General features: G+C 55.8%; 5 protein-coding genes and 2 non-coding genes across 7 annotated transcripts; 3 read left to right on the top strand and 4 right to left on the bottom strand.

The window, feature by feature from the left end:
- Window positions 1-110: 110 nt before the first annotated feature.
- On the bottom strand, window positions 111-1,874 carry L226DRAFT_528466 (alkaline phytoceramidase). Its single transcript, XM_067679366.1, has 8 exons — window positions 1,580-1,874; window positions 1,335-1,472; window positions 1,047-1,258; window positions 723-991; window positions 640-665; window positions 547-583; window positions 522-525; window positions 111-429 (listed from the first exon to the last, which is right to left on the bottom strand). The coding sequence occupies exons 1-8, from the start codon at window positions 1,745-1,747 to the stop codon at window positions 333-335; spliced, it is 951 nt and encodes a 316-aa protein (XP_067542850.1). The 5' UTR covers window positions 1,748-1,874; the 3' UTR covers window positions 111-332.
- Window positions 1,875-2,037: 163 nt separating this feature from the next.
- On the top strand, window positions 2,038-6,217 carry L226DRAFT_607431 (uncharacterized protein). The gene is made up of 11 exons (XM_067685806.1): window positions 2,038-2,253; window positions 2,302-2,565; window positions 2,616-4,097; window positions 4,151-4,235; window positions 4,288-4,587; window positions 4,639-4,915; window positions 4,970-5,167; window positions 5,219-5,326; window positions 5,385-5,514; window positions 5,571-5,755; window positions 5,809-6,217. The coding sequence occupies exons 1-11, from the start codon at window positions 2,241-2,243 to the stop codon at window positions 6,100-6,102; spliced, it is 3,336 nt and encodes a 1,111-aa protein (XP_067542849.1). The 5' UTR covers window positions 2,038-2,240; the 3' UTR covers window positions 6,103-6,217.
- Window positions 6,218-6,245: 28 nt separating this feature from the next.
- On the top strand, window positions 6,246-6,326 carry L226DRAFT_t14. Its single transcript has one exon. It is a non-coding gene; the product is annotated as a tRNA-Trp (tRNA).
- Window positions 6,327-6,400: 74 nt separating this feature from the next.
- Window positions 6,401-8,296, bottom strand: L226DRAFT_607430 (uncharacterized protein). The gene is made up of 4 exons (XM_067685805.1): window positions 8,021-8,296; window positions 7,175-7,973; window positions 6,800-7,119; window positions 6,401-6,747 (listed from the first exon to the last, which is right to left on the bottom strand). Exons 1-4 carry the CDS (start codon window positions 8,270-8,272, stop codon window positions 6,547-6,549), a joined length of 1,572 nt encoding a protein of 523 aa, XP_067542848.1. The 5' UTR covers window positions 8,273-8,296; the 3' UTR covers window positions 6,401-6,546.
- Window positions 8,297-8,377: 81 nt separating this feature from the next.
- L226DRAFT_t7 lies at window positions 8,378-8,449 on the bottom strand. Its single transcript has one exon. It is a non-coding gene; the product is annotated as a tRNA-Cys (tRNA).
- A 495-nt stretch (window positions 8,450-8,944) lies between these two features.
- On the top strand, window positions 8,945-11,679 carry L226DRAFT_556171 (uncharacterized protein). The gene is made up of 21 exons (XM_067683110.1): window positions 8,945-9,382; window positions 9,439-9,517; window positions 9,585-9,598; window positions 9,657-9,755; window positions 9,817-9,826; window positions 9,879-9,896; window positions 9,951-9,976; window positions 10,033-10,058; window positions 10,127-10,161; window positions 10,209-10,233; window positions 10,294-10,305; window positions 10,359-10,374; window positions 10,428-10,470; window positions 10,526-10,626; window positions 10,679-10,738; window positions 10,793-10,820; window positions 10,875-10,932; window positions 10,993-11,017; window positions 11,068-11,173; window positions 11,230-11,265; window positions 11,325-11,679. The coding sequence occupies exons 1-21, from the start codon at window positions 9,309-9,311 to the stop codon at window positions 11,445-11,447; spliced, it is 1,014 nt and encodes a 337-aa protein (XP_067542847.1). The 5' UTR covers window positions 8,945-9,308; the 3' UTR covers window positions 11,448-11,679.
- L226DRAFT_528462 (uncharacterized protein) lies at window positions 11,460-13,669 on the bottom strand. The gene is made up of 7 exons (XM_067679365.1): window positions 13,438-13,669; window positions 12,810-13,378; window positions 12,334-12,757; window positions 12,177-12,280; window positions 12,024-12,120; window positions 11,921-11,966; window positions 11,460-11,864 (listed from the first exon to the last, which is right to left on the bottom strand). Exons 1-7 carry the CDS (start codon window positions 13,596-13,598, stop codon window positions 11,685-11,687), a joined length of 1,581 nt encoding a protein of 526 aa, XP_067542846.1. The 5' UTR covers window positions 13,599-13,669; the 3' UTR covers window positions 11,460-11,684.
- Between the last annotated feature and the right edge of the window lie 158 nt (window positions 13,670-13,827).

Genomic DNA, 13,827 nt, shown 5'->3' with positions numbered 1-13,827 from the left:
GAAGTAGGATAGCGGAAGTTTGTATTCATGTAAAATGTACTTACGTTGCGTTAGAAGCATCGGCGTCATAGATCTCCATTGCTGAAACGAGCACATTGGTTAACGACAGCATTGATTGCGTCTGCTTCGTGAACTTCTATGATATGTATGTATGTCACACTGCGTACAGGAAGTGTTGATGATGATTAAGAATGAGAATGATGGCACAGACGGATGTTACAACACCAGAGCAAGGGACAGCAGGGGTGGCGTGAGTGTCGTGATGGGCGTGGATGGCGCGGCGTAGCAGGTGAACCGGAATATGATTAGTTGTCTAGTCTAGTGACGCGACTTTACTGCGTCTTGGTCTTGTTGAGGCGCTTGATGCGAGGGAAGCCGGCCGTCCTGGCGACGGTGTAGTTGGAATAGTCGTCCTTGATGCAGAGAGTGCTACAGTGACGTCAGTGCAAGGAGGCATACACGCAATCATTCCGCGACTCACAGATCTGTGCATGACACGAACATTGATCAGCACATTGTACAGATCGTGTACAAGAAAAGACTCACATGTGTTGCCAATGAGCATCAAGTAGGTGCCGAGGGCCTGCAAGCGGGCATGAGATCACATGTGCGCTACAATGGAAGTACAAGGCTACGCACCGTCAGGATATGCCACCAGGAGTGACCTGCACGGGCGCAGAGAGTCAGCACATGTGCATCACCGCGGGAGAAGCCAGGCGTACCTTCGAGGAGGAATGCAGCAGGCCACCCGACGGCGTTCTTCCATCGGGTGATGTAGGAGCAGAAGATGTTGTCTAGGTTCCATACCAAGAAGCCGAACGCGAAGGTGCCTGCGCCGTAGGAGAACAGCCGGGCAACGGAGGACCGCAGGGTCTGTGGGAGCCTCTTGGAGATGTCGCCGTTACGGAGGAGGTAGATCGTGCGGAAGGTTGTCACGAACAGCAGCCCCGCGAAGACAAACTGGTGGTACAGGGGGTTGCGGGAGACGTAGCTGTGGGCGGCGGTCATGCGTGCGGTCAGGTACCGAGGCCGGGGGGTGCACTCACTATGACCAGGTGAAGAGGACGTTGAATACTGCGAAGATGATGCCGAGCTCCTTGGCATTCGAGTCCTTGAGGCTGAAGCCACGCGAGGTGTCGAAGAGGATCGCGCAGCAGTAGCTGGCGACGTAGATCATCGGGAGCTCGTCCATGAGCTGGGCCTCGAATAGAAGGGTGGCGTGGAAGATGAAGCTGCCTATTCCGACGAGCGCGAAACCCTGTATTGAATCGCGATCGCAGCCGCGAGCTTGAGCTATGCGAGCACTGTAACCCCCGCAAGCGGAAATGACGCACCGCGTAGCCCGCGAGGTACCGAGGGGGCAGTTTCTCGGAGACAGACTGGGCGGCGCCATAGACAGCCAATGCAACGGTGAAGATATTGGAGAAGGTGTTGGCAGCCTCAGCAATGTAGCGGGAGAACTGGTAGTTGGCCTGGGGTGGTGGCAGGGCGTGAGAGGAGGAAGGGATCAGCGCGGGTCTGACACTGAGCGCCACCCACTGAGGATGTCCGGCCAAGGCGGAGCGGAAGGAGGACTCACCTCGCACCAGTCGAGGGTTGCGGTGACGGGGCCCCAGAAGGCCTGGCCGGCGAGGAAGGGGTTTGCGGAGTGGTTGAACGCCATGGCTGCGGGGGGGAGCTTGCCTGGGTCGAAGAGAGAATAAAAAAAGGAGAGGGCGGGGGCGTCGAGGGTTGAGTCGGAGGCCATTACGCAACTCGGGAGGGGGGTCGGACACGGACGGCTTGCTGCTGCTGCTCCCCGTCGGCCGCCTTACTTATCGCCTTTCGTCGGGCAAAGGCCGAACGAGCATTCTTGCCATAGCGAGCCTCTTCAGCACAGCAGCACCTTCAGCGACGCACCCTGTACTTGGGACGGATGTGCATCCTCGAGCTCATCTGGCATGCACACAAAATCACATGCCTTCGTGTCCGCCAATCACCGCGTGCGCCTCGGTCACCTCTCTCCTCCAGGCATTCAGGCCATCGTCAGCTGCGTTCTATCGATAACGCCAGATGGAACCCCCTGAGATTCAGAATTCCTCCTTACGCGTACGCAGCCCCCTGTCACAGCCAGCCCAAGTGGGCCGGATGAGCGATAACGTGACTTGCGTGCGTGACGCGTCAACCGCGTTTGTGGCACCCGTCTTTCCACCCAACCACCATCATCCCAGGCGCCCCCTCCCGCATACACTCTGCTCAACATGCGCAGATCCTGTGAGTAGTCTGCACGTCTGCTTCAGCACAACCCTCACCCTATTGCAGCCGAGTCCCCAGAGTCCGGCGCCCGCAAGCGGCGACGCTTATCCTCCCCCACGTACGAAGAACACTTCCCCATCACTCAGGAAGACATGGCTACCTTCGATGAGCTCCAGAAGCAGCTCTCACAGGCCGCCCCCGTAGTGCCTTCCCAGTCTCGCTCGCTGCCTTCTGAATCGCACGAGAACCATCCAGTAACCACGTGGGATGTTGGCTTTTTGGAGGGGCATAACGAGGAACAGGGTCATAGTGCTGGTTCAATCCTGAAAGGTGCGCGCATATATCTACATATCTTGCTGTCAGATGCCGACTTCTTCAAGAATGGTCTTCTTCTCCCCCGGACAACTACTCCACAACCCAAGAACGTGCTACGGAGGATGCCTTCTTTACGACTGATATGCGCAAAGGTGGCAGCGGTCTCACCTCTGCCGCAGCATCCCTTTCCACCGAACCACAGCAGGACCCCTCGACCTCCTCCGCCTTTACCTCCGCAACCTCGTTTGCCATGCCCCGAACAAACGCGTTGCTTGCGATGAGTGGTTTCACGTCTGCCGCGAAGCTCGGGAGCACCTCACGGACAATGCAACATTGTGATCCTGCAGACGATGCCCCTCCCTCAACTCTGAGCAAGTACGGTGGATTCGGTCTGGCATCCGCCCTACCAAAGGGACCACATGACATCTGGACCGGTGACCACCCGACTTCGCCATTGGAGTCCCCAGAACAAGACTACGATTCTTGGTTCAACGCCGATGCCACTCAACTACCTGCCGATGCCTTCACATTCAAGACCGCCCGGACAGTTGCCGAAGAATCACAGTGCCAGCCCTGTGATCTCGCCTCCGGCGGCGAAACAGTGCCGTCAGGCTCTCCATCTGGTCATGCACCCTTCAAACCCCCCACTCAGCTTCCGCGCAAGACTGTACCTGTACCAGCAGCTCCCCTGGTTGACGAGGCAGCCTCTTCGGCGTCTCCTATACATGTGGGCTTCAGCTCGGCGGCCTCTATACACGTCGGAAAGAGCAACTGGGCTGCTCCTTCGGCCGCGGCCTTGGCTCTCGCGGCTCAGAAGATGAAGCAATGGGAAGCCGAGTTCGCAGCTGAGGACGCACCGTCCAGCTCTTCTACTCACGAATCCGCTCGTCCTGACGTCGAGAATGCGCCCGCTGCTGGGCCGGCTGCGCCCCCACTTCCCAGCTCCCAACCGTTCAAGACACCCCTGCGACCCGCGTTGCAGCCGATGGAGAACAACGGTTTCTCACCTGTTCAGCCGCCCGACACTCCGCTCGCGTCGAAGAATCCGACACGTTACACAGACATCGGCAAGGGCCAGCTTATGAAGAACACACAGTTCAAGTCGCCAGTGATTAACCGAGCGCGTGTACTCTCTGGATCAGCAATCCACACTGTCTCGCCGCTCAACCCTATGCATCCGTCGGAATCAAAGATTGCGTCCACACCCAAGCTCCCTGCGACGTCTGGGTTTGGCTCAGCGAGCTCCCTTCCGCAATCCGTCCCCGTCACTCCCATGCGACCCGGCCCGTCCAAGATCCCAACCACCACCTCCCCGGGTAAGGGCAAGTCTCTCGGAATGACGCCGCGCAGAGGCGTTGGGCCGCAGTCTGTTGGCAAGGGGAGGTTCTCGACTCCGTTCAAGGCCGGGATGGCACCCGGACAGCCCGGGAGGACGCAATTGGACCTCCAGGCGGGAGCTCAGGCTCAAACTCCAGCGCGCGTTGTTGAGGCTCAGCCATCTTCTGCAAGAGCAAAACCGCGGAAGGATTACAAGTACTTTGACCTCAGTAGGTGATCGTATCAATGCAGATCAGGGCAAAGCTGATAGAGCTCTTCATAGATCCACGTCCGGATAGGAAGACCTTGGCGTCGTCCGGACTGCACCCACAATCCTACACTGACGATGAAATGCTGGACATGGGAATGTACGTACGCGCATATGATGATCTGACGGCACGACACTAATCGCCACTCCAGCGACATCGACGAACTGCGTCAAATGACCCCTGCCAATGCCGTCTACTACACGTTCTATTCAATGGATTTGAACGCCGACGGCGAGGATTTGCCAGACACTCTGAGGCTAGGGCCCGAGGATGCTCTGGCTCGGCTTCAGGAGCGCGGTTGCAAACTCGCGACGCAGCAATGGGTCATAAATCACTACGGCTTGATCCTATGGAAGCTCGCGGCCATGGTGTGTTTGGAACCGGAGCGCGAGCAGAATCCGCGGACCAAGCGATGGTGCTGGCCAGAAGTCATGCGGCAGCTCCTCTACAGGTTTGCCGCATTTATCTTGAGGTCTGCGTCTCACTGACTCTTGTCCGGCAGGTATGAGCGTGAGCTGAATGGTGGCTCGCGTCCGGCCCTTCGGTTGATATCTACGGAGGATGCGCCTGCTGCGTGCCCCATGGTCCTATGCGTGTCCAAGATCGTATGGTCGCCCGCGGTGATCGACGACCATGGAGTACCGGTTGACCCTCATCCCGAGCTTGAGATAACCGATGGGTGGTACCTTTTGCGCGCCAAGGTCGATCTGCCACTAGCGAGGGCTGTTCGACGGGGGACGATAAGGGTGGGCACCAAGCTTGCTGTATCGGGTGCAAGGGTGAGCATCCCTGTTAAGATGAGCGTGATGTTGATGCTGACAATGCATGACCAGCTATCCGGAGATCGCAAAGAGGCATGCGAGATTCTGGATGCATACGACAGTACTTGCCTGGAGCTATGCGGCAACTCGACACACTTGGCGCCATGGCACGCGAAGCTAGGCTTCGTCAAGGATCCTTTCATCGCGACTCTTGACAGCCTCACCGCGGACGGAGGTACTGTTCCGGCCATGGACCTCATCGTCCAGAAGGTGGGCTTGCCTTGGTTCTCGTGTCGACGCAGCTTGCTAACCACGAAGTAGGCTTACCCAATCGCGTACCTGGAGTTCGTGCGGAACGAAGACGGATCGGTCAGTAAGCTTGGTCCCCGCAACGAAAAGGAGGAGCTCAAGGCGCAGGATCAGTGGCTGGTACGTATCGCGCAGTCTACGCGGACGATGACACTGCACTAAAGCATGGCGCTCATAGATCCAGAGGGAGAACGCAATCGCCAGCATCCGCGCTGACCTCGAGAAGCAAATCGAGGGGCTCGAGAAGATGGCAGAACGTCTCTGTGGAATCGCAGGGCCTCGGTTCGATGGCAAACACAAGCCAGATGGTGAGTCGGCTCTCAGCGTTTGTACACATCGACCACCGTTGATTAAGCTACCACAGATCCTCTCCCTGACCATATCGAGAACTTATACAGCGAGATTGTGGAGGAGCATCCTCGTCCGTCACCCTCGCAGCTGCTCGACCGCCTCAACTACATGGACGCGGGCTGGCTCTGCCTCTACACGGAAGACCAGATCCGCTTAGCGAAGGAACGAATCGGTGATGACATCGAACGGGAGCTCCAGGTAGGCCCTGAGTCTTGACTCCAGTCTCATTGAGCTGACGTCCCCGTCCGCAGCACGCTTGCCCTCCTCGCAGCGTCCGGGACTTCCGTGTCGTTGTCGTCAAGGACGCGCGGTGGACGCGGAAAGAGCCCATGCGTACAGCACAGATCACTCTCTGGGACCCGATGCGTATGGTCTTCAGCGAGGGCGGCAGTCCTGGGGAGATCCGGGAGGGTCAGCGGTTCTTGGTGACGAACCTCGTTCCTAGCCAGCTGAACGCGTGGATGGCACCGGGTCCGGAGTCCGTGGTGTATCTGGTCTCGAAGAAGGATGCTCGATGGACGAACATAAAGTCGAGCAAGTGTTAAACGTCGAACTCGTTGTATTTGCTGTATAGTGCTGCCATGTATTGCTGGAGGATTTCGGTACTCAGGTTCAGATGCTTGTGCGACTGTCAGCTCATAGTAGAATAAGGAACGGGTGATATAGAAACGAAAGGATTGCATGGCATGAACCCTTGGCACAGTGGTAGCGCGTGATATTCCAGCTTGGGAAATCCTCAAGGTCGTCCGTTCAATCCGGGCAGGGTTCAGCTTTTTGGCTCCGGTTGTTACCCATCACGGGGCGCTGATCTTGTCGTAATTGACATCGCAAAGTTGCTAGTGTGTCCCAAATTCGTGAAAAACACCATCCTGAGCACTAATCATGACCGTTGGATAGTAGTAGTGTTGCAATTACGGAGTGAGTACGAGTACAAATGAGCGGTCAAACACGATAGCGAGATGGCACTACGAAAGTCCACAGGCACTAGCTCACGCTTCCGCAAGTCCATACTTGCGGAGAACCCCACGGTAGTCTCCGACATCCTCGCGCCCCATCACCACTACGGTCGCCTTCGCGGTGCTGCGAGGCCCGAAGAGACGCGCCGCGACGCGGCGGATCGTAGCGTTGTCGACAGCGTCGATCTTGTCGCACATCTCGGACACGGGGATCTTGCGTCCGTGGACAAGGACCTGGATTAACATCAGTTTCTGCTACGAGTCACTCGTCATTCGTGGAACTCACCTGGCGACCGAGATCCTCGACTTCAACCGCACGGCTCTCAAGCGCCATCATGAGACTGGACTTGAGCTGGTTCTTCGCGCGGCTGAGCTCCGCATCAGGTATGTTGGAGTATAACAGCAGGCTCAGCTGATGTACGAGGTGGGGGAAGATGTGCGCGGGAGTGTTGCTCTGACGTCCGCTTGAGGGGATGAAGGAGGCGAAAAGACCAAAGAGGGAGGAGTCGGTGTAGATGTGGTGGAAGGATGCGCAGTGGTCGATCTGCGGGAAGTGGTTGAGGATGTGTGTGTACAGGCGCGAGTACATGCCCTTGCCGGGGCCACCTAAAGAGGATGCGTCGGTGCGTGTCGATGTGTGGATACAGCGAGAACTACTCACCTGCTGAGAAGCTGCCTCCTCCGCCCAAGAGCACCTGCATGGTAGCGACTGCGTAAACGTCGTCATCGTGAATGCCAACACCCTCGAACGCGAGGTAGACATGATTGAACTCCGTCGCAGCGTCCTGGATGAACCTATGTCCGCCAGTGTATGTCGACCCTGACGCCGGAGCATCCTGTGGGGGGTAGTTCAGGTACGATGATGCCGCCCGAGTGAATGACTTGTATAGTGAAGGTGATGTTGATTGGGATGACTGGAGCAGATGCGGGGAGACTTGGGGTGTTTGACGTGACGATGCCTGGCCCTTTTGGGAATCTGCGGAGTCCGCCGACGCGCCGCGCAGATGAGAGAAGTGACGATCCACGTACTCTACGAGTTGTGCGTGTTGCATACCGGCACCCGCGATGACCATCCTCTCAGGCCGGTACCAGGCGTTCATGTACTTTTCCATCATACGCTTGCTGATGACGTCTATTCGGTCCTCCGGGCACAGCAAAGAGTTTCCGAGACCCTTGCTGTCGTACGCGACTTCATGCAGAATCTCCGGGAGAATCATTTCCGGCTTCGCGCAGACCTCGCGCAGCTCGTAGCGCGCGGCTTCTCGCTGCGCGTCGAGCTCCTCCGGCAGAAATGCGGGGTTGAGGACGGTGTCGGCTATGAGCGACATTGCAAGTTCCGTGCCCTTGTGGAAGTGAGACGATTGGTACATAATCGACTCCCGTGCCGAAGAGCATAGAATTTGTCCGCCGAGCGCGTCGATATCGGCGGCCATTTGTTCTTCGGAGCGTGACTTCGTCGTCTGGGGAGAGATGAGAATCACTCGTACAATCTATGACGTGCGCTTACCTTGAACGCCATCCTATCCAAGAAATGGCTCACTCCCAAGGTGGCCATGGTTTCATATCTAGAACCCGCGTCCACATACAGCCCGACAGAAGAGAAGTGACCTGGTGTACTTTCTGTCGCTACACGGATGCCGTTAGGTAGAGTCGTGATCTCGACAGGGGGGTCCGAAGAGTTCCGTAAGTGAATCGACCTATTCCATGGATGTCGCCGGGATGCAGAAGTGCGTAAAGAGTGAACAGCAGCACGGCGCATGGTGGTCGAAGTCCAAGCCGGAGTCTGGCGCCAACTAGTCAGCTACGCGCCAACGGCTTTGAGTCCGAGAACCGAGCTCGTGACCAGCAAAAAGAACTCTTTCAAAGGCCCCACCGTGGTTCGAACACGGGACCGCACGATCTGCAATCGTGTGCTCTACCACTGAGCTATAAGGCCATGCATCCCTTACAACTCTACCACTGAGCTATAAGGCCATGCATCCCTTACAACACGTTTATTTATATGCTGCTTGTTTGTTGGAGTTGCCTTACATGCTATGTATCTGCGACTCCCGAGGGATTTCCGTAAGTATGATCGTGAACCACCCAGGGCGAGACCACAGTATGGGTTCCCGTAACTCTGTGCGGCCATTGGCTCATTATCCTTGCCCAGTGACCCCTACGGGAAGCGACAGGCTCAGCGCCGTCTTATTCATTCCACAGTCAGGGCCTGCAATCAAACCATCTGGAAGCTGTCCGCTCATGAATAGGCTTGAAATCGGGTGCCATCCGCTCTGCATCGACACCCTGAGCCACCTTGTGCCGTGCGGGATAAAGAAGGAGCCAAACTTATATAGCAATACATGAATCTCGAAGAATTAGGTGAGTAGCTCCAAGCTGCTTGTCGTATGTCGCCGGACAGCAACGGGCACGGACCTCGCGCCCACCATAAGTAGCTCACACACGCCTTTGATGCGGTTGCCAGTTTCGCAACGTACCGTCGCGTATGCGATCTGGGAAACCAATCGTGCTTCGATAGGCTTCGATGGCCGCGCAATTTGTTTTTCACTGTTCGACAGCCTGACACTCCAACCCGCCATCCTGCCTATACCCCATTCGAGCGACCCGATGCGGGGAGGGGGGAACTATGTTCAGCCCAATTGGCTAAATTTCACGTCGCACCAATAATTGCCTGTGCGACGAGACCGGCGTGGACGGGCGAATATAATACGTCTCTTGGTCGGTCGCCGTTCCCCGCTGCTCTGTCCGCTTCCCCCTCTATCGACCCTCCTTGGGCCACAACGACTGCATGCAAGATGGTTCTTGTTGAGTATACGGCTCTCAGGACCAGCTTGGGTGCCATCCTCTTGGGCGGTATGGTCTGCACGGGGTGCGTAACTTATACTAGGCGGACTACTTGTTCGACTTCTCAATCCTCATACTTAGGCTGTCCGGGATTGTCGGCATGCAGACCGTCCTCTACTTCCGCCTGTTCACGCGGGACCAAGTGTCTACGAAGATTAAGGTGAGTCAAATGTATCGATCTGCAAGCGAGATGGACCCTTGTCTCAAATTCTCCATGCCTCGGGCAGGTCGCTGTGATTTTGTAGGTGTCATGTGGCTCTGACGACTGTCTGAGATCTTATTGGGTCTATCTGTCCCAGCTTCCTGGACATGCTGCATTCTGCCATGATTGCGGCTGCAAGCTACATGTACTTCGTGAGTCACTTCGGAGAGATGGATGTTACGGATCATGTATTCTGGTGCGTCCCCCAAACACCATGCTCTTGTTTCTTCGAGGCTCTTATCCGAAACTCCTTCCAGGACGATTGGTGTGAGTTCCCTACCTCTGCTGTGAGCATGCAGCTTCCTGACTTGTCGAGTAGGTGTCGATAGCGTTGACGGTGCGCCATTCTTTTTGTGTTCGGTTGCCTGGGAAACTTATATTTCTTGAGCAGGCCGTAATGACTGTCTGCGTCCACTTGTGAGTCAATGTCCCTGACAGTAAGTATCTCCAGAAACTGAGCAATGACTTGCTAGGTTTTTCTCGATTCGCCTGTTCAAGTGTAAGACATCCTTCATTCATAGTCTTCCATCCTACGGACCCTGAAGAGCAATCCCCTCTCGTTCACAGTAAGCAAAGGCAACTACTACCTCACCGTCCCGATTGTAAGTGGTCGTATCATGACATCATCGGCCTTCCTCACCTCTAGTAGGCGGTTCTCGCAGTCGCTCGTGTAGGTGAGTAGGCCTGTTGACTTGTTCTGCACGTTATCATATTAACAACGGTTTCACTTCTAGTTGCCGCGTTTGGTGAGCAATCATTTCTGTCATCCTTACTGTGGCTAATGACCTTCCTCGCCAAGTTACCGCTGTGGAGTTGTGAGTAGACTTCTTCGCGCTGCGCTTATGAATTGCAGACTTACATGTCTCAGGATCCGTCTAGGTAGCTTCGACGTCTTTGGAGAACGCTTCAAAGTACGTGCGCGCCCTGACCGCGAATACATAGTTTACTCATGTCCAAGTTTCGTAGTGGGTGTTCACTCTCGGACTTGTCCTATCTTCGGTCGTCGATGGCTTGATCACCGCGGGCCTCTGCTACTACCTCCGGAGACACCGAGGCGGTACGGGCAGGTGAGTCTACTACGTTGACCTTGTTGCGTACACTTGCTGAGTGCGTATCCAGGTTTGACCATATCCTCAATACTGTTACTCTCTATACGATTGAGAACGGCTTGCTCACTTCGTAAGTCTTCTGTCAGGGAATACTGTGTTTCTGACGGCTGACGAGTGCTACTAGCATCACGACCGTGATATCGCTCATATTCGTGAGTCCTATCTCGTGGCATCCAGTTTTCGGAGGACTTACCTGCGCTCCTCAGTGGCTAGTGAAGTCCAACGAGTTGATCTACCTCGGTCTCCACTTTGCCATCAGCAAGCGTACGTCGACGCTTTCCGTCTTGTTATACGTGTGAGCTTACTGACCCATCCGCCTCATAGTCTACGCGAACTCATTCTTGGCTTCGTGAGTGCTCAGACGATTGATAGGCACCCCTCGCTGACCTTTCATTCTAGAATGAACGCGCGGAAAACCCTGATGGCGCAGTCCGGTCAGTCGCAGTCCACGAGCGGGCACCGTCTGCCAGTCATCTTCCCCTCCCAGCGCGCCCTTCGGAATTCAGTACGTTCATCAGACCATTCCGTGTTCACAACTGGACTCATCATCCTCCCTAATAGAACGCCGACCAACTCAACCTTGGTATCGGGACAAGGGTGAGTCGATGGTTCTCTCCTTGTAGTCGGATGCTTACCCAGCCTCCCTACCCGTGTAGGTGCACATAACTGTGGACAAAACCACGGACTACGTACCAGACGACATTCAGGACACCGCATCTTCGGATCAGCAGTCTGCAGACAGGAAGGACGGTCCCGGCATGTCCCGATCCGTCGTCTGATTCTGCCCATATGACACTATATGATCTCTGAGTCGCGTGTGTTGCGGCGGCGGCGGCCCCCCGCTATCGTGTATACTTGAACCTACTCCTTTTCTCTCCTTATTCACGCCTTCTCGATACATAATCATTCCGGATACCAGATGGCACTGTTGTTTTCGTACAGGTACATGTCCACATACCTAGTCTGTAGCGAGTACGTTGGACTATGCAGCGTTGAGCGTATGACCCACGCCCGGGTTAGGTGGTTTTCCGGAGAAGGAGGGGGATGAGGTCTCCGACGCCGTGGTGTAGCACGTGGCCCCGCTCTTTCTTGACGTACATGAGGTAGGTGGATGCCCCGGCGCAGACGCTGATGAATGACGCGAGCGCGGCCCACTTGAACTGCGACGGCTTGCTCAGCACCATCGTGAGGACATACTGGTCAGGGGAGTCTCAGTCCTTGATCTTCATTCACACGGCAAATGGCATCGCACCTTCAGCATGTCTGCGACGTTTTGCATGGAATACTGCAGCGCCGTCCTGTCGACACCGAAAAGCGTAAGCGTTATACGAAGAGGACAGAGTGGAATTGCATACAATGAGTTCCTTCTGGGATGCGTGGCCAGTGCTAGTTGCAATTCTTTCAGCTGACAGAGGTCAAATGCCCACAGGCCTATCCTGGAAAGCATCATTCCTATAGTCGATAGATGAATCACAAAGATGAAACGCAATCGCTAGAGGTGAACATACCTCCGAAGAGTAGGGCGGCATTCCAGGCCGGTGCTCGCATGCCATCTGACGGCGCCCCGACATAAAGCACAATAAGCACTGGAAGCAGGCAGACCACCTCAGACCTGTTTCAATACGAGTAAGCGGTGAATAGCAACTCAATCGCGGACAAACTCACCAGATACTCCAGTTGCCAGCACGCACGAGACCAAGCTTTTGCTCGAGCAAAGGCATGGCCAATGTTCCTGCAAGGCCAGCAACGACGTTCAATCCCCGCATGCCTGCAAGGAAAGGGTCGCTATATGCGTGTGACTTGAGGTAGCTCAGCATCGTGCCGTCGAAGCTGAGGACGGTCAGATAAAGCCAAGAGATGGCGAGGGATGAGAGGAAGATGGGGTACTGCGCGAACTCACGCCAGTCAAGGACTGCTTCCTTCAGTCGAGCATAGCCCTTGCTGATGAGCACCTTCGCTAGTGGAGCTGATCGAGCGCGGTCTGTCGGTGAAAGTTGGATATTGTTGTGCGAGCGTTCTTGACGAGCAGCATCTCTCGCGGCTTGTGCCTCCCGTAGCGCCGGGAAACGTCTGTATGACACAGTGATCCCTACTTGAGGCGTGAGGCAGATGGTAGAGGATAGATCGTAGGCACCACGTACAGAAAAGCTCGAAGATCATGCATGCGCCCTCGACCCCACAAAGGAAAATGGCAGCGAAGCGATAGGAGGCCGCGCTGGTAAGCAGAGACACAAACAAGGGTGCCGCGAGCTTGCAGAACAAGTCGATGCGCCGCATGTAAGTGTTGAGCGTGGTGAGGTGGGTCGAGGACTCTCCAGCGATCGTCGTAACCCAATCTCGTTCGACGGCAACTGATATGGTCGTTCCCGATATTGTGTGGATGCAACCTCCAATGACGATGACGGTAAACATCCCCGATGCTAGCGGAGTCGACCACGGTCGGGCCTGCTCTGTAGCATGACCAGAAGCGTACAGCAAGGCTAGGGTAGCACCATACTGGGCACAGTCGACGAGCTTGATGGTAACAATACTCGTCCGGACGACACTCAGGTTGTGGTACTCGTCGACGAGTCGGCCAGCCCATCCAGACAGGATGATCGCCACGCCAGTAGTCACAAAGCCATAGATGGATGCGGGCAGGAGGGTGTCCGGGAACAAAGTGACCAAGAAAAGGTAGATGGCAAACTCTGCCGTACGGAGACCCCATGAACTATGAGTGGAATGAGGCTTGCACGAATTTATGATGGTAGTGAGACCGCTGGTACCCACTTTGAGAGATGTTGAACAAGCAGAGTTGCAAGCGCCTTGCGATCCAAGGGAGTGGGTACAGTGGTTTCATCCTCGACTGGCGGCTTTGCTGTTGCGTTCGCTTCTTGCCATTCGGGCGACCGTACTGGAAGGTCGTTCGCCTCCACAGCAGCCGATTCCATAACTCCAGTTCCTCGCGATGGCGCCGGACACTGGACACGGAAGCTTAGGACTGATCAAGGGCGTTCCAGGATGATGAACGTTGAACTCTGGCTGCATACTTAACGCTGCTCTCGTACGACATCTTTCGAGGCGCCCGAGTACCGGTCCGGACTTCCGCGTAAACCGTAACGCCCCACACCCAGAGTCACTCCCTTCGCACCTTGTCCACAGCCCATCCCGTGCGCCGCG

Source organism: Lentinus tigrinus (assembly GCF_003813185.1).
Source record: "Lentinus tigrinus ALCF2SS1-7 unplaced genomic scaffold L226scaffold_1, whole genome shotgun sequence".
Taxonomy (NCBI): domain Eukaryota; kingdom Fungi; phylum Basidiomycota; class Agaricomycetes; order Polyporales; family Polyporaceae; genus Lentinus; species Lentinus tigrinus.
Note: the sequence above shows the minus strand (reverse complement) of the source record. Positions and strands in the feature narration are given on the sequence as shown.